The following is a 23,348-nucleotide window of genomic DNA, read 5'->3' on the forward strand; positions in this document are numbered from 1 at the left end:
TTAAAGGGTAGTGCTTTGCAGTGCATTGTCAAATGGTTTGACTCACATACGTTTAAAATGTAAATAGAGGGAAAATAGAAATATAAATGCATTTCGGTAGCTCATGAACGCCTAAACTGAGCACGTACTCTCTACCAATGGCAAAGCCCGATGTTACTGCTCTTGTCCAATAGTGTCCGCTTTCACAGGGCAGTGGGTCCATTCTCACCGCGTTTGTTCCTTCAATGTTGGCAGAGGGCCGGTGTCCTAGCAGATATTGGTATAATAGCCCAAGCACCTCAAAGGGTGAGGTTTGTCTTGTTTAGCGCGTCCACTTCTTAATTCTACTGTCAAGGAGAGTTCTACAAAAGAGGAACCAACACGAGTAAGCGAAGGTGCTAAGATTGTAACTGGAAGCTTGAAGTATCAAGTTTGTGTACACGGGTAATTTTGCAGATTTAATCCAACAAGAGGCGCTAGTTAGCTAACATAGCCAGCTAAATACTTCATTTTGTTGTTACCGAAACGGAGTTGCTTTTCATAGCGAGCAACATGCCGGAATATCTGGAGGACCCGTCTGTTCTCACCAAAGATAAACTCAAGAGCGAGCTTTTGGCCAACAATGTTGCTCTCCCAACCGGGGACCAGCGAAAGGACGTTTATGTGCGTCTGTATCTGAAAAACTTGACCGTGCAGAACAACAAGATCCTATCTACAGACGCCTTCTCCAGCGACGAGGAGTTGCTTGTCCCGGTAGTGTCAAACAAAAGTCGCTCGGGCAGGGTGAGTTGTAAGATTTCTTTCCCGCGCGCGAATATAGTAATTGTAACAATGTTTCCAGTGTGAATGTTACAAGTAAATGTAGGAAAGATGTTACTGTTTTTGAAAGGGTGTTTTAATCTCCCTTTTTTTTAAAAACCGATGTGATTTGGTATTCTAGGTCATTTCATTTTATTTAATTGTTTTACATGCATAAAATTAAAATATCGTTATTTTCAATTACAGCGTGTTCCATCACGTTTAAATATAAAAAACGAACACATTTTAGCTGTATTGTATTACAAATCAGTTTAAAGTTTCCCGCTTAAAATATCTGCCACTGCTGAATGCACCCTTATGGAAACCCGTTCTCGCCACTCGTGTTTTGTGTGGAAATATCCGTACTACTTAAAATGTCGAGATATGTAAGTAAACATGTCCATACTAAACAGAAATTGAGATATGTAAATCAAGGTTCGAGATACTAACTCGAAATTTAGATAGTAGAACATTAGAGTTCCTTCAGAAAGTATTCACACCCCTTGATTTAAGTCTCCCAAGAGTTTTGCACACCTGGATTGTACAAAATTTGCATTATTTTTATTATTTTTTGCATTATTGCATTATTTTTTTAATTCTTTAAGCTCTTTCAAGTTGGATGTTGATCATTGCTAGACAGCATTTTCAAGTCTTGCCATTAGATTTTAAAGTAAAAACTGTATTTCTGCTACTCAATGTCATATTTGGCCTCAAGGTGAAATTCCTGAGTGGTTTCCTTCCTCTGGCAACTGAGTTAGGAAAGATGCCTGTATCGTTGTGGTGACTGTGTGTATTGATACACCATCCAAATTTGAATGAATAAATTCATGCTCAAATGTCTGCTTTTATTTTTACCCATCTATCAATAGGTGACTTTTTTGTGAAGCGTTGAAAAACTTCCTTGGTCTTTTTGGTTGGATCTGTGTTTGAAATTGACTACTCGTCTGAGGAAACTTACAGATAATTGCATGTGTGGGGTGCAGAGAGGTAGTCATAAACTTTTTTTTAAACACTATTATTGAACAGGCCATGTACTTATTAAGTGCTTTTACTCCTGAACTTAAGTTTTGCCATAACAAAGGGGTTTAATACTTAATGACTCAAGACATTTCAGCTTTTCATTTTTTATTAATTTGTTAAAAATGTCTAAACAACGTCACTTTGACAGTATGGGTATTGTGCGGAGACCAGTGACACATCTCAATTTAATCAGTTTTAAATTCAGGCTCTAACACAACAATGTGGGAAAAGGCAAGGGCTGTGAGAACTTTCTGAAGACATTGTACCTGTCAATGTAATGTAGGACTAGATTGGCAGTTCTTAAAAACTCAACTCTACAGTGTGTTGTCAAGTATCAAGGAAACAGCTGTCACCTTCATGTGGAACAGTCTGGGTGTTTTTCCTAATCCACCAAGCCCCCCTTTCTTCTTTGGGGAAGTTGTGGGGCGACTTTAATGAACTGATATTTGTGAAGCATTTGTGAAAAACCGCTGTTCTTAGACTCTTACGGTTCGTGTACTGTATAGTAGGCCTACAAAATTGGAATGCGTTGTATGCGTGCTTTAAAGAAAAATGTATTCAGGTGCGTACACCTTGTTGCCCTGCATCAGTTGTGAATGACTGAATGAAAAGAACAGCTTGCTGTCACACAACTTCTGCAGTTCACACTAGTCTTTGTACATTGAGGTAAGGTTACGGTCACCTCACCTGTATTTGCTCAGTTTTAGGGGGGGAACCATTGACATTTGTTGAGAGGTGTGGACAGTGAGAATATCAATCACTTGTCTCCTGCCCACAAAAACACAAACTATATGATTCAGATTGTTTAATAGTCACATGTACAGGGTTGCAGGTGTGATTGCAGGGTACAGTGAAAATCTTAGGCTTTGAGCTCCAACATGCAGGACTAGTGAAGTAAAATAAATACAATTGTAATAGAAATAGCACTATAGACGTAACTGGCAGTAATGAATGAATGAGTAAATAAATGTCCATTGGGGTGGAGGCAGAGTAAAGAATGTTGAGGGGGTGGAGTGACCATGCGGTTAAACCATTTAATCTTCTCGGAGTTGTGTATGCAAAAGAATTTGAAGTTATTAAATGTCTCCATGTGGCCCTGTTGATGAGGATGGGTCCTTATCCAGCCTGGTTCCTGCTGAAGTCCACAATCGGCTCCTTTGTTTTGCTAACATTGAGGGAGAGGTTGTTTACCTGGCACCACGCCATCAGAGTGCCTACATCCTCCCTGTACGCTGTGTTGGTGATCAGGCCTACTACTGACATGTCTTGATGGAGTTGGAACTGTGTGAGGCCATGCAGTCATGGGTATACAGATAATACAGGAGGGGACTGAGGATGCACCCTTGTGGGGCCCCTGTATTGAGGATCGGTGTCGAGGAGATAATGTTGCCTACCTTCACCACTTGGGGGCGGCCCATCAGGAAGTCCAGGACCCAGTTGCATAGGGAGGAGTTCAGCCCCAGGGCTGTGTATTGAGCTTATAAGGCACAATCCACGGGAAGCTAGAAGTTCAATCAAATTATATTTTTACTTACTGTCCCGGTGGGCAGGGCGGTTGTTCATTATGAAGAGTGGAATTGGAGACTAAAGACAACAGACCCACGTTTGCAAAGTCTGTTTAATAATACTTTATTTTAGGAATGTCTTATTCTCCCTGTCATAATGACCAACCATCCTGCCACATGGCACAGTAAGTTGAAATTAAATTTAACTTCCCTCTGACTGTTTTTGTGCAACCCAATAAGCTAGGAAGCAACAATGGTGTATGCAAGTACACATGCGTTGCTAAAAGCAGCTAGTGTCACAAGTGGTGGAATCCACAGACGGGATGGAGCTGGACCGGAGAAGTTTTGTTTATGTTAGGGGAAACGTCTAGGTATGCAGAGAAGAGGAAAGGAACTTCAAGGAGTTTTGAGTGTGCTGGAAATGGCATTATAGAAGAGGTAATGGAATTGAAGGAAATCGAGGTTCCTGGTGTGGAGGATAGGGCTATTTTCCTATTGTGTTTCTCTATTGAGGAAATACTTTCTATGGAAGTCTGCACGCATTCCCTTATCACTGAACATATGTTTGGTTAACTGTGTGTGTGTAGGCTAGTACTTTTTCATTAGATTTAAATGCTATCGTAGCAGTGCTCTTCCTGGTGTTTTCATATAGTCACCTGACTCCCAAGCATGTCGGTCAGTGATTTACAGCTTACCATAAAGCAGTTGAGGTAGTCATCCACTGGCACACTCAGAACTTTACACACATTTTCACTCATAATAGCTATCAAAATAAACCTTTTGGGATAAAAGTGAAGAAAAACTGTTTTCCCACCAAAGGTTTAGTTCAACTAAGGTTGAATGGTTTATTGTCATTTGAAGTGAATTGTTTCACATGCAGCGGTCATCATAAGGACCACGGATATGAAAACCATCCATAACAGTGGTTAGTCATGTGCACATCATGATTCACAACCAAGCAGTTTGTTATAGTTTACCCCTAAAGCCACATAACATAGTCAGTTTCAATATTACTTCGCCAAGCCATGATTTCTGTCTGAATAGAAACAACTTAGTCAGACTGAGAGCATTATGGAAATCTAGGCGATCATGCGACTGGACTATGTTAAACCATATTGTTCTGCAATGCATTGACGCAATCTTCATTCCATGTAATTGAATCTTCTAGTGTACAAACCTTCTGCAAGCACAGGGATTGTCTGGGCCTTGGGGCTAGCCATGACCTCAGTGCCTTGATATCACTTTTAAAATGTGTGGTCAGAAAGCGGAAGATAAGTGCTGGAACAAACTGGAAGTCGGGTATTTTATTTTTCCCATTTCTTCCTTGGAATTCTGTGATTATATAATGTGCTCAGCTGGGCTGAGATCCAGCTCCAACTTTACTGAGGCCTACAGTAAGGAGTCTAGTATAAGCTAGTGGGAGACTGATAGCTGCTAAATCCCCCTGTGTGTCTGTCTGGGATTCTTTCCCTCTCTCTTTACTACTCCCACCAAGGGTTGCACATTTTGTGGAATATTCAGAGGTGGAAACTTAATGTGGGAATTAATGGAAATATATGCAAATTAATATTGATACCATTTAAATGTTTTTGTTGCATTGCATATATTTACCATATATGGAGACATAAACCTTTTACCTCATCATAAGTAGACATAATTAAAATGATTAAATCCTTCAAAAAAAAGAATGTAGTAATGAATTGAACTTTAATTAAATGAGTTGACTCTTCACATGGGATGATTTCACTGAACAACAACAGAAAGGGAATGTTGAATGATCCATTGCATCTCCCAGAAATATTTTCAACATACATCTGTAAAATTATAGTCTAGAAACTAAGGCTTTGGTTGTCTTCTCACTGGACCTCCTCAATGTCCACCTCTTGAACATCAGACTCTGAGGCCTCATCTTCACTGTCACTTTCCAACGCTGTTGAGGATGGCTTGTTGTCAGGCTCAAAAAGCCTCAAATTTGCCCAGACGGCCACCAATTTTTCAACCCTTGTATTGGTCAGCCTGTTGTGTGCTTTGGTGTGTGTGTTCCCAAACAAGGACCAGTTGCGCTCTGAGGCAACTGATTTTGGAGGGGGATGGAGCCAACAGGGTATAGAGCCTCAGATCCACAAAGTCCCTTCCACCAGATTGGTGATGAGATATGTTGGCACAACTGCCATATTGCATCTCTATCCCAAAGCCCTTGCTTGGAAGTGTACTTCGCCAGACTGCCAAGAACCTTGCCCATGGTAGTGATGACACCATAGACCTTGTTGATCTCATACTTGGGGTCCAACATGGATGCTGCGGCATGTACGGGCTTCAGGCAGAAGTCTTCACACCTTTTGATGCATTTCAAAACGGCAGTTTCCTCTGCATGGCGCAACAATGAAGTGGGCAGGGCAGTATGGATTTCTTATCTTACATCTGCAAGCAGAGTCTGAACATCAGACAGGATGGTATTGTCTCCCTCAATCCGTGCAATGGCTACTGCTATAGGTTTCAGGCGGCTTACCACACTCTCCCAAAATACATAATGGAGAAGGATCCTCTTGATGGGGCTGTCCATATCGGCAGACAGTGATATGGCCATTTCTTGGAGAGACTCCTTCCCCTCCACCCCAACGGGTGTTGCTGGGCAGCTTCAAAGTGGTGCTCTTATTCTTCTCACTTTGCTTGGTGAGGTAGATTGCTGCTATAACTCTGACGCTTCACATACTTAACCATTTCCTTGGCTCTCTGGTAGAGCGTATCCATTGTTTTCAGTGCCATGATGTCCTTTAGGAGCAAATTCAATGCATGAGCAACACAGCCAATGGGTATGATGTGAGGGTAGGACTCCCCCACTTTAGACCAAGCAGCCATCATGTTCACAGCATTGTCTATCACCTTCTGTGGTCCAAGGTCATTGCCTTCAGCTCATCTGCAATGTACAGACTGGTGTGTCTGTTGTCCCTTGTCTGTGCTCTTGTAGAATACTGGTTGAGGGGTGGAGATTATGTAGTTTATTATCATTATCATCCAGCAAATGAGTAGAGAAAGCATGTCAGTTGGAGTGGTGTATGCTGAGCAAAGAACATTCAGAAATCCCTTCCCATACACATTTCCTGTGAGCATCAGAGGTGAACCAGTTGTATACACAGCTCAAGTAAGACATTCCTCAGCATTTCTCTGACTACGTTCCTCCATTGAGTCCAGGAGGACCATAAGCTGTTGCTACCGATAAGGTGTCTGATTCATAATTTTCACCTCGAATAGAAGTAGAGGGACTTTTTGTCAGAGGGTGCTTGTTGTAAATGCTGAGGGAACTTTATGCACTTGTCCAGATGATTCTGCATTCTTGGTGCATTCTTCATGTGATTTGGCACAGTATTTGCAAATGTACACAGCTTCTTCTATTTTAGCTGCAGTGAAATGTCTCCACACATCAAATGGTGCCCGTGGCATTTTCCAGTAAAGATACAATTCAATGTACAGATAAATTAAGCAGTTAGATTAAACACCTTCTTTGTAAGATAAATGTAAAAAATATAAATATATATTTTCACTGTTATTTAACCAGGTAGGCTAGTTGAGAACAAGTGCTCATTTACAACTGCGACCTGGCCAAGATAAAGCAAAGCGGTTCGACACACAACAACAGTTACACATGAAATGAGCAATCATACAGTCAATAGCACAATAGAGAAAAAAAGTATATATACAGTGTGTGCAAATGAGGTAAGGCAATCAATGGGCCATAGTGGCGAAATAATAATTAGAATTTAGCAATTAAACACTGGAGTGATAGATGTGCAGAAGATGAATGTGCAAGTAGAGACTCGGGTGCAAAGGAGCAAAACAATAAATAACAGTATGGGGGTGAGGTAGTTGGATGGGCTATTTACAGGTGCAGTGATCTGTGAGCTGCTCAGACAGCTGGTGCTTAAAGTTAGTGAGGGAGATATGGATCTCCAGCTTCAGTGATTTTTGCAATTCGTTCCAGCGGAGAACTGGAAGGAAAGGCGGCCAAAAGAGGAATTGACTTTGGGGGTGACCAGTGAAATATACCTGCTGGAGCGCGTGCTACAGGTGGGTGCTGCTATGGTGACCAGTGAGCTGAGATAAGGCGGGGCGTTACCTAGCAAAGACTTATAGATGACCTGGAGCCAGTGGGTTCGGCGACGAATATGAAGCGAGGGCCAGCCAATGAGAGCGTACAGGTCGCAGTGGTGGGTAGTATATGGGGCTTTGGTGACAACGGATGGCACTGTGATAGACTAGATCCAATTTGCTGAGTAGCGTGTTGGAAGCTATTTTGTAAATGACATCGCCAAAGTCTAGGATCGGTAGGATAGTCAGTTTTACGAGGGTATGTTTGGCAGCGTGAGCGAAGGATGCTTTGTTGCAAAATAGGAAGCCGATTCTAGATTTAATTTTGGATTGGAAATGCTTAATGTGAGTCTGGAAGGAGAGTTTACAGTCTAATCAGACACCTAGAATATGTGGACAACTACAAATACCTAAGTCAGAATCGTCCAGAGTAGTGATGCTGGGCGGGCGGGCAGGTGCAGGCAGTGATCTGTTGAATAGTATGCATTTAGTTGCATTTAAGAGCAGTTGGAGGCCACGGAAGGAGAATTGTATGGTATTGAAGCTTGCCTGGAGGGTTGTTAACACAGTGTCCAAAGAAGTTCCAGAAGTATACAGAATGGTGTCGTCTGCGTAGAGGTGGATCAGAGAATCACCAGCAGCAAGAGCGACATCCTAGGTGTATACAGAGAAAAGAGTTGGCCCGAGAATTGAACCCTGTGGCACCCCCATAGACTGCCAGAGGTCCGGACAACAGGCTGGTGAACCAGCCAAGGCAGTCATTTGAGAAACCAAGGCTGTCAAGTCTTCCAATAAGAATGCGGTGATTGACAAAGTTGAAATCCTTGGCCAGGTCGATGAATACAGCTGTGCACAGTATTGTCTCTTGTCAATGGCGGTTATGATATCGTTTAGGACTTTGAGCGTGGCTGAGGTGCACCCATGACCAGCTTGGAAACCAGATTGCATAGCGGAGAAGGTACGGTGGGATTCGGTTATCGGTGATCTGTTTGGTAACTTGGCTTTCAAAGACCTTAGAAAGGCAGGGTAGGATAGATATAGCAGTTTGGGTCTAGAGCGTCTTCCCCTTTGAAGAGGGGGATGACCGCGGCAGCTTTCAAATCTTTGGGATGTCAAACGATACGAGAGGTTGAACAGGCTAATAGGGGTTGCAACAATTTTGTCTGATAATTTAGAAAGAGATGGTCCAGATTGTCTAGCCCTGCTGATTTGTAGGGGTCAGATTTTGCAGCTCTTTCAGCACATCAGCTATTTGGGTGAAGGAGAAATGGGGGAGGCTTGAGCAAGTTGCTGTGGCGGGTGCAGGGCTGGTGACCAGGGTCGGGGTGGCCAGGTGGGAAGCATGGCCGGTCATAGAAAAATGCTTATTGAAGTTATCAATTATTGTGGATTTATCGGTGGTGACAGTGTTTCCTAACCTCAGTGCAGTGTGCAGCTGGGAGCAGTTGCTCTTATTCTCCATGGACTTTACAGTGAAACATGTATGGAAACAGGCAAATTAACACTCCTCAGTTAGCAGGCTCATGCAAGCTAAAACCCACATGGTAGCAACAACTAACTAGCAGAAATTAACAAATTAGAAATGATTTGAACACACTTTGCTGTAGGCTACTATTTACTAGTTAAAAACATGTATGTCATATAAAATATTCACCCCACCCAGTATTGTAATCAAAATATACCAGAAAGCATGTAGTCCATGGCTCAGTGTAGTAGTGTGGGCTCAATAGCATCTCATTTGTGTGCAAGATCTTGCGAATCAGCTGCACATGTGATTGAAGAATGCACTGTGTATGCAGAGGGTTGCAATTCCATTTAATTGGGGATAGTTTAACCAAAATATGCCACAAGACCTAGAGTTGCCTTGTGCATCTCACAAAAGGTTCTCTGTTATAAGCTAATGTTTTTTGATGAATTTTAAGCCAAATTCCCAGGCTTAAAATGTCTTCAAAAATCAGGAAATCTACTGAAAGGTTTCCAACCCTTTGCAACCCTACTCCCACCCCATCAAATGTTCCTTGGCAGAGTTCAAATGGAATATGGCAAAAACCATAGGAATAGAGTTATAGAACTTCCTGATTCCTGTCACTTTTTTTTTGCTTGCATCATTATAAGTCAGTCAGCCAGAGTATTCCCAACTCTTACCACCTCTGCCATGCTCAGTTTAATGTGTAAGGAATTTGATTTGCTATCGGCTGGCAGTGCCAATTTTAGAGTTGTAATCCTGGTGGGGCAAACAAAACATGGGATGCATGCCTGCAAAGCCACTACACATAAACATAGCTGATATAGCAGATTTGTTCAAACAAATCTGGTTTCTACTTACAATTGAGATGTACAATCTACAACTGTTGACTGACAGTAACTGAAAGTACAATCAGTCCAATCAAAGCTACTGTAGAGAAGGTGAGTTGATGTCATGTCATTCTATCTGTGGCTAATGACCTTGAGTCTTCTTGGATGGGCACTTCTAATATAACTCTATGACAGCACCCAAGGGGTTTACCCTGCAACGCTCCACATTTTCTGCTGGCTTGCCCCACCACCACATAAAGTGCGGAGCTAGGCTGAAACGCCTGCATTTTGGAGCTGCCTTATTCAAGAAGAAAAAAATATACCATGTTTGTATGCGGCTTTATTAACTCAATGATATACAGTACTGGTCAAAAGTTTTAGAACACCTAAAATACTTTTTTCTACATAGTAGAATAATAGTGAAGATATCAAAACTATGAAATAACACATGGAATCTGGCATGTAGTAACCAATAAAGTGTAAAGCAAATCAAAATGTATTTAATGTTCGAGATTCTTCAAATAGCCACCCTTTGCCTTGACGACTTTGCACACGCTTGGCATTCTCTCAACCAGCTTCATGAGGTAGTCACCTGGAATGCATTTCAATTAACAGGTGTGCCTTAAGTTAATTTGTGGAATTTCTTAATGCGTTTGAGACAATCAAGTTGCGTTGTGACCAAGGTACAGAAGATGGCCCTATTTGGTAAAAGACCAAGTCCATATTATGGTAAGAACAGCTCAAATAAACAATGTGAAATGATAGTCCATTACTTTAAGACATAGTCAGTCAATAAGGAACATTTCAAGGACTTTCACAAAAAGTGCAGTCACGATAACTGGCACTCATGAGGACTGCCACAGGAATGGAAGACCCAGAGTTACCTCTGCTGCAGAGGATAAGTTCATTAGACTTCCCAGCCTCAGAATGTGCAGCCCAGATAAATGCTTCAGTGTTCAAGTAACACACATCTCAACATCAACTGTTCAGAGGAGACTGCGTGAATCAATCCTTCCTGATCAAATTGCTGCAATGAAACCACTACTAAAAGACACCGATAAGAAGAATAGACTTGCTTGGGTCAAGAAACACGAGCAATGGACATTAGATCGGTGGAAATTTGTCCTTTTGGTCTGGAGTCCAAATTTGAGATTTTTGGTTCCATCCGCTGTGTCTTCGAGACCTGGTGTGGGTGAATGGATGATCTCTGAATGTTAATTTCCCACTGTGAAGCGATACGCCATCCCATCTGGTTTGGGCTTAGTGGGAATATCATTCGTTTTTCAACAGGACAATGGCCTAACACACATCCAGGCTGTGTAAGGTCTATTTGACCAAGAAGGAGAGTGATAGAGTGCTGCATCAGATGACCTTGCCTCCACAATCCCCCGACTTCAACCCAATTGAGATGGTTTGGGATGAGGCAGACCGCAGTGTGAAGGGAAAGCACCCAACAAGTACGCCGCATATGTGGGAACTCCTTCAACACTGTTGGAAAACCATTCCAGGTGAAGCTGGTTGAGAGAATGCCAAGCGTGTGCTACGCTGTCAAGGCAAAGGGTGGCTATTTGGAAAATCTCATAACATTTTGGGTTATTTCATGATTCCTTTTGTGTTATTTCATAGTTTTTGTGTTCACACTGTAGAAAATAGTACAAATAAATTGAAACCCTTGAATGAGTAGCTGTTCTAAAACTTTTGACCGGTAGTGTATATGAAATATTCGTTCAAATCGACGCATGGCTTTTATTCCAGCTGTTAAGGAATATGAATCAGTAATGTATGCACAGAAAGTGATATGGTTGTTTTAGCTCTGTGGAAGAGGTGTCCTGGGGCTGGGCTAGGCAGTCCAATATGGTCGTGCACCCTAGGCCAAGGTGGAAAATACCCCCTTGCTGTGAACTACAATTGACTGCCGGTTGGCCGCTATACCTTGCCTGACTACTCAAACTGAATTCTTCCACTGCTCATTAGCTGTGTACTTCAGTCTGACACTGCCGTCATTGAAGTCGTTTGTGGTGACATCAAAATGAGAAGTGTTGTACAAAACGACGTAATCAGTGATCGGATCATCTCTAACCAATCAGAGTATCAAAGCTAATGGCGAATTTTGGAAACCGCCGCTTTACCTGCGTGTGTTCTGTGTCTGGCCCAACCCATCAGTTTCTGGGACTAAACAGAATGGCGTGAATGTTTGTCCTTTCTAGAAAAATACTTGTCGGCAGAGTGGAGAGATTCTCTAAAGGCCCCCCTTTCGACAAAAATTCTCTGCAGCCTGGTTGCAGGGGGTTGAAGCTGAGCTACGAACTACGAATCAGGTTTGAGGAGTTAACCTTGGTAAACTGGTACCACGAAAGTGGCTCACCTTTTTAGCCAGGTACATTTCTACAGCAACAACTCCTTCAGAACTAACCTGCTCCAGGGCAGGCTAACTCCATTTTATCCTGAAAGCAATGTCTGCACCACAAGTTGAGGACCAATGAAATCGGATACCCTTCCTCTAGCAAAGTTTGTCTCATCATCCCCTTCATTTGAGGACAAATTCAATATTTTATGAATTATACTGAACAGAAATATAAATGCCTCATGCAACAATGTCAACGGTTTCACTGAGTTACAGTTCATATAACGAAGTCAGTCAATTTAAATAAAATCATTAGTCCCTAATCTATGGATTTCACATGACTGGGCAGGGGTGCAGCCTTGGAGGGGCATAGGCCCACCCACTTGGCAGCCAGACCCAAACAATCAGAATTAGTTTTCCTTGACAAAAGGACTTTATTACTGAGAGCATTACTCCTCAGCACCAGACCCACCCCTCAGACGATCCTGCATGGGAGGAAACCGGATGTGGCGGTCCTGAGCTAGCGTGGTTAAACGTGGTCTGCGGTTGTGATGCCTGTTGGACGTAAATGCCAAATTCTCTAAAACGACACTGGAGGCAGCTTATGGTAGAGAAATGAACATTCAATTCTCTGGCAACAGCTCTGGTGGACCTTCCTGCAGTCAGCATGCCAATTGCAAGCTTCCTCAACTTGAGACATCTGTGGCATTGTGTTGTGTGACACAACTGCACATTTTAAAGTGGCCGTTTATTGTCCCCAGCACAACGTGCACCTTAGTAATGGTCATGCTGTTTAATCAGCTTCGAATCTTGGCAAAGGAGATGCTCAGTAACAGGGATGTAAACAAATTTGTGCACAAAATTTGAGCGAATAAGCTCTTTTTTTTGCTCATTTGAGGTACAAACACTTTACATGTTGCGTTTAATATTTATGTTCAGTGTCAAAAAAAAATCTTAAAAGAAAAATGTCTCGCATTACACATTCAGTAATGACAGTATTTGCTTTTCAAACTGTATATTTTCTCGCAATTGTATTTAGACATTTGCGAAAGGCAAACTGGCAGTCACAATCAACCATTGACATATATATATATATATATATATATATATATATATATATATATATATGGCAGTTCCCATTCATGTCAAGACTAGCAGCCATTGCTAGTGTACCCATGAGTTTAAGTCAAAACCCTTCTATGGATTATATGTCTATGCCCACAACGCAACAAGCTATTCCATAGAAGGAAAAGGGTGCTTGTGCATTGATAAGCACACCAAAGATGGCATTAACGATAAGTAATTAAATGCTTCGTAGTATACCGCTCTGTTTGATCTCTGGTTGTTTGCTTACCGCCTTTTGATGGTTGAGTCGTTCAGCCAGCGTGTAGCATGAACAACGCAATGTGTGGAGTATTGTTGTGTAGGTTACCTCTGAATGTTTAGACGAGGAAATCCCTTCATCCTCAGGACAAGGGCGGACACACTACATTGGTAGAGGCAATTGTATGTGTAATGTACACTGAGTGTACAAAACATTTTAAGAACACCTTCCCAATATTGAGTTGTTTTCTGAACAGCCTGAATTTGTTGGCATGGACCCGACAAGGTGTCAAACATTCCACAGCGTTGCTGGCCCATGTTGCCTCCAATTTTTTCCCACAGTTGTCTGGATGTCCTTTCGGTGGTGGACTGTTTCTTGACACAAACTGTTGAGCTTGAAAAACCCAGCAGCGTTGCAGTTCTTTACACAAACCGGTGCGCATGGCACCTACCACCAAACCCTGTTCAAAGGCACTCAAATCTTTAGTCTGTCCTTCGTTGACCTTTCTCCTCCCATTCATCCACTGATTTTGAAGTGACATCAATAAGGGATCATATCGTTCACCTTATCTTGCTGTCATGGAAAGAGCAGGTGTCCTTAATGTTTTGAACATTGTGTATATGATCCATGACTTGCATTAGGCAAACATCTTTCTGATTCATCTGAACGAGGACTTGTTTATTTACGAGTGGTGTTTATCAATCTCGCGGTGGTTTAGGTCAGGAGATGGCGTAAAACTAGCTCTGCTGATAATTAGTGTGTGATTAGAAACCTTTTTACGGGGTTTAACATCTGGTGTTGCTTGCAAAAGCAGCGCAGGGAGCTCTCGCTCTCTCTCTCTCGCTACAAAGAGGTTATCTGTGGATTTCAAATGTTAAACCCTGTAATGTTCAGTAGCAGAAAGGGGATTGCAGCAGAAATTGAAGTGCATTTAAAATAACTCAGAAATATAATTAATATAATGGGCATTCCCATTCAAGTCATGGTTCTGTGATTGGTGGTAGGCTAATTCTGTGACTATAGATCTCAACACTTTACACCAATCTGACCTCTGTGATCCCTCTTTCACAGAAAGCCACGAGGAAAACAGACAAGCCTCGGCCAGAGGACCTGGATGTGACTGAGCTGACCAGTGAGGGCCTGAAGGATGAGTTGCTCAAGTATGGAATCAACGTAGGACCCATCGTGGGTGAGTCAGTCCGTAAGAGTTGGGAATTAAGAGTTGTATTGAATTTATTTTAATAATGGACATTATTGTTGCAATCTTCATTTATTAATAAAGTTGTGTTGAATTCATTTGAATAATGTCTGAACTTTTGGCAGCCTCCACCCATAAGAGGGATTCATAAAGTTCTATTGAATTTATTTGAATGTCTTGTCATGGCAGCCTCAACCCGTAAGCTGTATGAGAGAAGGCTCCAGAAGCTATTGGACCAGGGTCCTCCTGAGACCGTGGCTTTACCGGTGGTCATCACTCAGGTCGACAGCAACCACAACGGCAACTCTGACTCAGACCGCTACAGCGACAAAGAAGAAGGTAAGAAATGGAACACTCAGTCGTCCTCTTTATTAGGGCGGCAGGGTAGCCTAGTGGTTAGAGCGTTGGACTAGTAACCGAAAGGTTGCAAGTTCGAATCCCTGAGCTGACAAGGTACAAATCTGTCGTTCTGCCCCTGAACAGGAAGTTAATCCACTGTTCCTAGGCCGTCATTGAAAATAAGAATTTGTTCTTAACTGACTTGCCTAGTTAAATAAAGGCAAAATAAGTTTATTACAGATTCAAATCAGATTCATCTTGGCAGTTTACACGTTAGATATTTTTTTTCCGGAGATACCTACTCTAAATTGGCCCTCTGGGATAATACGAATCATGGATTGATTGGTTGGTCAATAGACTGACTGACAGAGCACGACATTGCTGGACATTTTGTGTTTAGAGGTGACTACAGAACCAGAGCCTGTCCCAGTCCCCGTGGTGGAGAGACCTGTCAGAAGCAGAGGGAAGACCCCAGTCACCACCAGGACCCGCAGCAGCCAGCACAACCGGGTAAGTCCCTCTTTTTTAAATTTTAATATCTTTATTTAATCAGTGGACACAAGCATATCCTCACCCTAGGTAAACCTCATGGTTTGCATTCCTTCAAATCTCACAGTACAGAATGTGTTAAAATCTGAGTTAAATAGCATGCATATCTCAAGTTGTGATTTGGCCCCAAATGTTACACATTTGGCAATGATGAGTAGTCCCATTAGAGGCTATAGGATGTGCAGCGGCACAGCTGGGGTCGATTAAACCGGTCTCTAATAAATAATTTGAGAGAGAGGAAGTGTGTCCTTTATGAGTTGCCTATAGGGGTGTGAATCACGTGTGTGTGGAAAACAAAGCACCAAATGTCTTTCTGAAGGACCCTCTCTGTGTGTCTGTCTGCTGGGAGTTAGTGCAGCAGGCTTTGATTTCAGGACTGGCCACATGACTTGAATTAGCTTGTTTGTTTTTTTTCTTTGCCACTGGGTGCCTCTAGTCCACTATTATCGCTCGATCTGTCCCTGTTTCATTCTTTCCTCGCAAGAACATACTTAAAGTCCCTGCTTATTATTTGTACTTTTCTTTGCAAATCCTTTTCTTTAAGGTTCTTAAAAAATATATTTTTAAGCCGCTTTAATTTTCTCCTCTTTTCCTGATACTTTGGGAGGTGTTGGTGACATCTTGTCTCAAATCCTGAACGTCCCAGATGGTAACCTATTCAACTGAAGCTGCCGGTCTCATGTGGATATTGTAACCACATTAAAGGGATAGTTTGAGATTTATCTACTACCTCAAGTTAGCTGTTCCTGTACGTTTCCAGTCATGGGCTAACTCTAGTTAGCGTTGTCTCGCACCTCTTAACTTCCTTCATACTGGAAGTATAGACATCAGAATGGTATCCCAGAGTTCATCTGACTCTGGGGAAGTCGATGGGCTTCATTGGCAAAATCTCGAACTGTCCCTTTTAAAAGCAACTTTACTCACTGAAGTTGGCTTTGTAAGGTGTGTTCACGAAGAGGTGGAAGGCCGGGTGTTCTGAGACATTTGTGTGTTTAGATCTATGCTCCGGAGGAGGATGATGATGATGATCTTGAGGAAGAGCATCCTGTGTTGAACATAAAGAGACCATTGAGGAGATCATCTCATAGAGTCGACCAGATGGTCCCTGCAAGCGATGATATTGTAATATACACTGAGCCTATCCATCTCCTTGGGTTTGTGGTGCAATGGAGAAGTGTTTAACTTGATAATTAATCACCTTTTTTTGTGGATAGTGTTAGTCATGTTATATATTTAAGGTTTATTTGGAATTGTAAGCATTTGCAGCTAAAAGCTGAATTGCAGCATACAAAGGCCTAAATAAGTAAAAATTAGATGTTGTAAACAATTAGTTAAGAAGCATTAAGCTGTCTCACAAAGGCATAGGCTGTCATTCACTGGGTTCTCTACATCCACTATTAAATATTATATGTTTGGATTTATTTGGGAAGCTACTTTTGTGTGGGTGGGTGTGTCCTCCCTTTCACCACATCACCTGGTGCCACTGTCTTCCTCAGATATAGTGAACAATGAACACTAACACAGGTGGAAGGTCTCGCCTTAAGCCTAGGTGCATGATTACCTCAATTATTACGCAGCTTCCTCATTCTCCTCGTCCTGCTCCAGGATGTCTCTGAGCTATCAGCTGGTGAGGGAGTTCTTCACCCTCCAAGAGAGGCAAAGACCAAGGCACCTCTGCTTCTGGTGGGTTTGTGATCAATAGACATGGGTTTTTTGTCATGTCCTGAGTAAACTTTCCACTGATTCATTAGTCAGTCTTCCCTCTAATTTCCTTTCGCCTCTCTCCATGTCATGTTCCAGGAAGTCCTTAAGGAACCTAAGCCTATATTGGCAGAGAAGCCAAGCTCTACTCCCTTACTGCATGGCCTAGCCCATGCCCAGTCCACTAGGACTATCCATCAGGTTGTCCTAACAGCCAGGGCTGAGTCTCCATCACCCAGACTGACTCAGGTACCTGTGAGGTTCACTGTGGTTACTTGTCACTCACTGTCACTATGAATGGTTGTTGTGTTCATGGCTCGGATTGATATTGGAAGTTGTTTAATGGGTGTACATAGCTAATGTTCACATAGTCACTGTGGTGTCTCTTAGTCATAGTAAGATATGTGGGACTGTGCCATTTTGCATAGTTTTTTCTTAATGTTGAAGAGTCACTCACCCACCCACCTGACATTTTGGCTATTTAGTCTAGTACTCTAAAGTCTCTACTGTGTCTTACCATCAGTCTGTCCCTGACCAAGCCTTCCCCCTGAATGTGAATGCTGCTGCGCTCTGGTTCCCCAAAGCCAAACCCAGCGGGCCCCCAGTCAAGAACCCCAGCCACGGTGTCCCTGAGGGCCACAAACTCCCGGTGTCTAGAGAGCCCTCACTCCCTGGCAGACCTGTAGGAGGGTGCTTTCCTTGCCCTTTTCACTTATTCACTCACTGGGAGATAGAAATAGCCTTTTGGTCAATCACTGGACACTAAAAGTGATTTGTTCCATTTTAATGTATACATTTGTGTGTGAGCATACTTTCCTAACTTTGTTGGTTTTGATGTGCTTCTCACCTGTGCAACTTAACGTTAACAATGGAGACACAAGATGATGTAATCCTATATTCGAGAGAGCCAGCTTCTTCAGAATTGGGACGTCGGTCCCAAGATGGAATGGGTTCAAGTGAGGTGTGGCATTAGATTGAGTTTGAGGCTGTAACACTGCAGGTCAAAATACATTTAAAAGATATGTCAAACAAAAAGTGAATGATAAAAAATGTGGATCGAAACAATAATAATAATATATATACACATTTACAACTGTAGCAATGATAAATGACCGCTGGGTGGTGGGGGCAGGGGGAGAGTCCGTTTGGGAATGTCCATAGGGACCACAGGGTCGCCTGAGTGGTACAGTTGTCTAAGGCACTGCATCTCAAGTGAATTGAACTGTAATAATATATATAATATAATATAATAATATATATATTTATTTATTTACGCTGTAACAATTGTAAATGTCCATTGGGGGTGGGTGGTGGCAGGGTAATGTTTGTCTGGGGGGTTTAGGAAGCGGAGATTTTATCTTCTTGACCTTCCTGCCACACCTGGTATTTATTGTAGGTGTCCTGGTGGGCTGGCAGACGGCGGAAGTAGGGGGTCCAATCAAAAACACATTTTTGCCAATAGGTAAATGAATGTTAATTGTGTAGATACTATAGTCCAAACCTAATTTCTCTATCATAATCCGTTCAAATGGTCTTGCTGTTTTAACCTTTGTAAAATGGCCCAAATTAGGGTGACTAAATCAATGGAGGTCAGACAAAAAGGGGCGGCAACATGGAAAATAGCATCTTCTCGAATCCGGAGGACATAAAACAATATAGAGGTAAGATGTTTATCGATTTTGAGACGGGACAGAAGATTTCTCACAAAAACAAGCATGTCTCTGTGAAATGCATTTTAATTTTAATTGTTTTTTTACATTTTATTTAGCCCGTTCATGCTAATTTAGCTTTTTGCGATTTGCAGACTACCACCACAACATGTACAATCCTCAAATGTTCCTGCGAGAAAGCGGCACCGCTCTGTCAAGAGTTCGGTGCTTATCGGATGTATTAGGTTACGAAATCCAACTTTTTAGATATAATGTTAGACCCCACGGAATGATTCAGAACATGTATAATCTTATTTGTCTTGGTAAAATGAATTTAATAAAATAAGGGAAATGAAAGTTCATCACCAAACCGTGTTTTCGCCCACTCTGGGCAGAATTGGTGGACAACCTAGAGGAAGCCAAATGAGATGTGGCAATAGAGACAGCGGAAACGTGGGGGGACTGGTGGTAAAGGAACTATGGAAGGCTCACTGCTCCCTTCTATAGTTCTAGCTAGTCTCTAGTCTCGCTATTAAACTGGTAGAGCTACATGTCAATGTTTCGTTCCAATGGGCATACCTTGACGCCAGCCTGATTTACTGAGCATGGTTGGATGATTTGATCGATTTCGGGATGGGTTCGAAATAATGACATACCATGTGTAAATGGCGAGTGCAGCACAAAGCCAAACATCTCGACTGTTTCAACGCAGTGGACAAGTTTGACCTCTGGTGTAAGAAGAACTTCCTGGGAAAAAATGCTGCCACCAAGATCAAAGACCTTTTCATCCACTTCGAAAATCAATTCTCGTTTGTTTCTTGTGTGTTTATCTATTCCGAAAGCCATTCTCTTGTATTCTAGCTGTGTTGTGAGGAGGATGGTGGTCTTCCTCTCACTCTGACTACGAAAGCTCCCAGTCGTGAGCTAAACACCCTACTCAATACAGCTCTTTTAGAGGTTTGTGACATCTCTCACGTGCTATAGTACTTGGGACATCACTCTGTATTGAGTGTTTTTATCTGATTTTTGGATCTGTTCACAATTTGCTCAATGTTCTGATCACTGGCTATTTGTTTTGGTCTCACTCTCTTGCCATCAGTCTCTCTCCTGGGTCTGTATGGATTTCAACCAACCTCTTCTATAACTGATATTTCTAATCCATATCTGTGGTCATCACAGGATCCTGCACCAAGTATCCATGCTCCAGTAGGACAGAGCATAAGACCCCTGAAACAATTGCCTCTGGTGTGTATATGAACTTAATCACACTGTCCTCATAGGATACACACTACTGTAATATTGCTCACTGGATTTTAAATGCACCTGTGTAAGTGATGGCCAGACTCTTCTAGTATAAGATACTGATCCAGTGTGTTACTTACCCTATCCCTGTTAAAGGGGGTACCACAGAAAGTCCGCCCACTCCAAGTAGCCAACCCTTCCCCACTACCTCGTTTGTCTGGAAATGACCCCAATGCCTCCTTCACCGTCAGGCCTGTAAGCTACGTCTCACACACCCCCTCATCTCCATCGCTGAAAGAACAACTGGAATCCCTATCATCGCTCTCTGCCAAGTTTGACATGCTGTCCAATCGCTTTACTCGGGTATACAGTTTAAAGTATATTATCCAATAGTTGTCCTCAAGAGTTCTGGTCTCCTCACAATGGTTTGTTGTGGTGGCACCTGGAATTTGGAACTTAATTGTGTTGTTGAGGAGTGAAAGTGATCACACTGTTTTTCCTTAGACACGGTAGAGTTGTAAACATATGGGTGATGATTATGAATGGGGCTACTGTAGTGTGTGTGTGGTGTACAGCTGTGTGAAAGATGTGAGGGGAGGGAAAGAAGACTCTCGCTCTTACTAACACGCGCTCACCTCTCTTTGACCAGCAGGATCAGCGTAAGTCTAAAAATGACCTCGAACCTAAGTGGAAACAGCAGAAAAACACCCCCTTCCTGTCCTCTGTGACCCCAGTGAGGGGGCAGGACAGTGTCTCCTCGAGTATCTCTAAGGAGCCATGGGTACGAAAGTAATTCATTGCTATGCCTTATGCATGTATTACCTAGGGTCTGTGCTGGTTTGTTTGTCAAGGTGGTATTATTCACAAGACAAGGTAATGATGTTTGTCACAAGCCTTGGGTTTACCGGTGGTTTGGTCACATGGGGCATAGGACTGCAACAGGGCCATCTAGTGGTCTTTAGGAGTACGCCCTCTAGCCTATCCCAAAAAGAATACCCCTCTAGCCCTTATGTGAAGGTGGTGGTTTTGGCATTGACTTGGTAACACGCAAATAGAACAATGTCTCATCCTCACTCTAATCGCTCCGTGTTGGCCTCAACGTCTAAGGAATGTGTACTAAAATGTGTGTTGCAGGTGGAGAAGATAGCAGCTGGTGAGCAGACACCCAACAGGGTGGATGAGAAGGATATCCTGAAGGAGATGTTCCCCTACGAGACCAACACTCCAACAGGAATCAAGTAAGACTGCTTCACAGGAATGACAAGACTGTGGTCTTGACTGCCTTATTCTATTGGCATACATAAACTTCTTTAATACATCCTTGCTATATCTGGCAGACTCCCACCCAGTCTTGTCATTCCTGTAAAGCAGTGTCCTGTAACTAATTTAAGCGTTTGATTGTTATACTTGCCTGATGGCAACTCATGTGTGGAATGTCACAATGAATCTCAACTTTCTTCCTCTCTCGTCCTTCTAGCGCCACCTGTCGACGTCCCATCCGAGGGGCAGCCGGCAGGCCCCTAAAGTCTGGTGACCTGTGGACAGATGAGACCCTCCTGCGCTCTTCTCACTCTTCCTACACAGAGAGCCGCACCGCTACCGTCCACAGAGTCCCCACCCTGCCCCCCTCTACCAGGCTGTTAACGTCAGTGGCACCCCCTGCTGGAAAGGCCATAGCGCCACCCCATGGCCTGCCTGTCTGGCTGAAGCTGCTGCTCCTCGGCATTGTAGCTGGCTTCATATTCTTCATCTACCAGACCATGGAGACCAACGCTATGGCCCCCTTCGGAGGGTCCTCAGATTCCACGCAGACCAGTGGTCGTGAGGTCCGCAAGTGAAGCCTGGAAGACAGTGCTCTGGCAGTATAATGTTACTGCCACCACTTTCATCGTTCCTAGCTTCCTTGGCATTCTTGTTTTTGTTTTTTTCCCCTGTTTCCATCACTCATAATTGGTTAAATGGTCTGGTACGGGAGCCTAATTTGTATCGACGCCTGCTGAAGACGACAATGTCCAAAATGATATATTGAACATTGAAGATGACCACCACCTTCTCATTCTAAAATGACAATACTGTCTTCTGTTTGTTTCAGTCCGTCCTTTCCCCATCTGTGAGGCTGAGAGAAAGCCAGTCGCACCAATGATCTCCAGATAACGTACATACACCGAAACAGTGGCTTCCAAATGATGTGAACTTGCCTTATATGGTCTATGTTTTAGTTTTACATCTCTGCATGGTGTAATCGTATGATTGCATTTGCCGGAGTCTGTGAAAGAGAATTGCCTGTGTCTGTGTTTAACACGGTTTGCTTTTGTAATGCTGTCACCATAATCCAATGCAGTTAGATGTAATCTAATGCAGTTATTAGCAAAAAAAAAACAGTCAGGCAAAGACTGAAGGAATTTCAACCAATTGTATTCAGTTATTTCTTGATCGAACCATGTATACAGCGGGTATGTGTGTGTGAGACTGGGATTCTTAAAACTCATGCACACATATAGCTCGGTCTCTTTTTTTTATTTTTTTATTGTCTGTGGAGCCTAATTAGTCATGTATGATGTATTCATTGTAATAAATAATGTAATATCCTCTCAATAAAACTATAATATGTAAGGATAATGTCTATTGAGGATTTAAACTTTTTTTTTTTTTTTTACTAAACTTGAAACAATAATAGTAATAATGTGATTTTAAAGCACCATACAAAAAACCCAAGGACACTGTACAGCGAAGAGTAAAAACAAATTGAATATTAGCTGTGAGCAGCAATGAACAGGGTTCACAGCATGACAAAGGAAACCAGATCGGTTGGATTATAAAGCAAGCACTCTGTTTCTACATGAGACTCTTTATGTGCAATAAGGGAAAGGGTGGGATACCAGTCAGTTGTACAACTGAATGCCTTCAAATGAAATGTCTCTTCCGCATTTAACCCAACCTCTCTGAATCAGTGAAGGCATTACCAAGTTTATCTCTGAATACCACAAGAATGACGCAAGTTTAGTCTAGCGCTGTAGGATGGTTATCTTTGAGTGCAGCAGGTAATCATTCTTAATCATTAATAATGTATTGAGTTTATTTGCCAATTCTGGGGTCAATTTGACTAATGGTTTATGTTAAGGTAAGTAAAAAAAATTCAGCGTTTAGTGTAAGTATTTGTTTGTGTAAATGATTTAAGTCTGTTGGTACACTCCACATTAGTGTTACAAAATGCATCAATACACTCTCAGCTGTAACACTTTGACTGCGCAACCGGTAGGACTTCCAGTTTCTAAATTACCAAAATGCAATATCCACTTTTCATTATGTTCAGACCACA

At 42.4% G+C, this 23,348-nt stretch overlaps 1 protein-coding gene across 12 annotated transcripts; it reads left to right on the top strand.

The window, feature by feature from the left end:
• The first annotated feature begins 96 nt into the window (after positions 1-96).
• LOC110500265 (lamina-associated polypeptide 2, isoforms beta/gamma) lies at positions 97-22,645 on the top strand. 12 transcript variants are annotated; one of them, XM_036957678.1, is made up of 14 exons: positions 97-364; positions 14,423-14,540; positions 14,739-14,888; positions 15,289-15,398; positions 16,434-16,559; positions 17,043-17,120; positions 17,238-17,387; positions 17,662-17,820; positions 19,649-19,744; positions 19,967-20,032; positions 20,186-20,392; positions 20,679-20,810; positions 21,164-21,267; positions 21,507-22,645. In XM_036957678.1, the coding sequence occupies exons 5-14, from the start codon at positions 16,536-16,538 to the stop codon at positions 21,865-21,867; spliced, it is 1,377 nt and encodes a 458-aa protein (XP_036813573.1). In that variant the 5' UTR covers positions 97-364; positions 14,423-14,540; positions 14,739-14,888; positions 15,289-15,398; positions 16,434-16,535; the 3' UTR covers positions 21,868-22,645. The 12 variants fall into 12 exon arrangements, with proteins under 12 accessions (XP_036813573.1, XP_021433206.2, XP_036813571.1 ...); XM_021577531.2 differs by having other exon boundaries at positions 107-762; XM_021577532.2 differs by having other exon boundaries at positions 109-762; positions 20,682-20,810.
• The last annotated feature ends 703 nt before the right edge of the window (positions 22,646-23,348 follow it).

Source organism: Oncorhynchus mykiss, chromosome 21, assembly GCF_013265735.2.
Source record: "Oncorhynchus mykiss isolate Arlee chromosome 21, USDA_OmykA_1.1, whole genome shotgun sequence".
Lineage (NCBI taxonomy): Eukaryota > Metazoa > Chordata > Actinopteri > Salmoniformes > Salmonidae > Oncorhynchus > Oncorhynchus mykiss.

What these genes read in the sequence shown, in the direction of transcription:
- LOC110500265 (XM_021577531.2), top strand. Translation starts at nt 532, where the DNA reads ATGCCGGAATATCTGGAGGACCCGTCTGTTCTCACCAAAGATAAACTC. An exon ending in CCAAGGCACCTCTGCTTCTG is followed by an intron (nt 17,121 to 17,237) that starts GTGGGTTTGTGA and finishes GTCATGTTCCAG; the next exon opens with GAAGTCCTTAAGGAACCTAA. An exon ending in CCCTGAAACAATTGCCTCTG is followed by an intron (nt 20,033 to 20,185) that starts GTGTGTATATGA and finishes TCCCTGTTAAAG; the next exon opens with GGGGTACCACAGAAAGTCCG.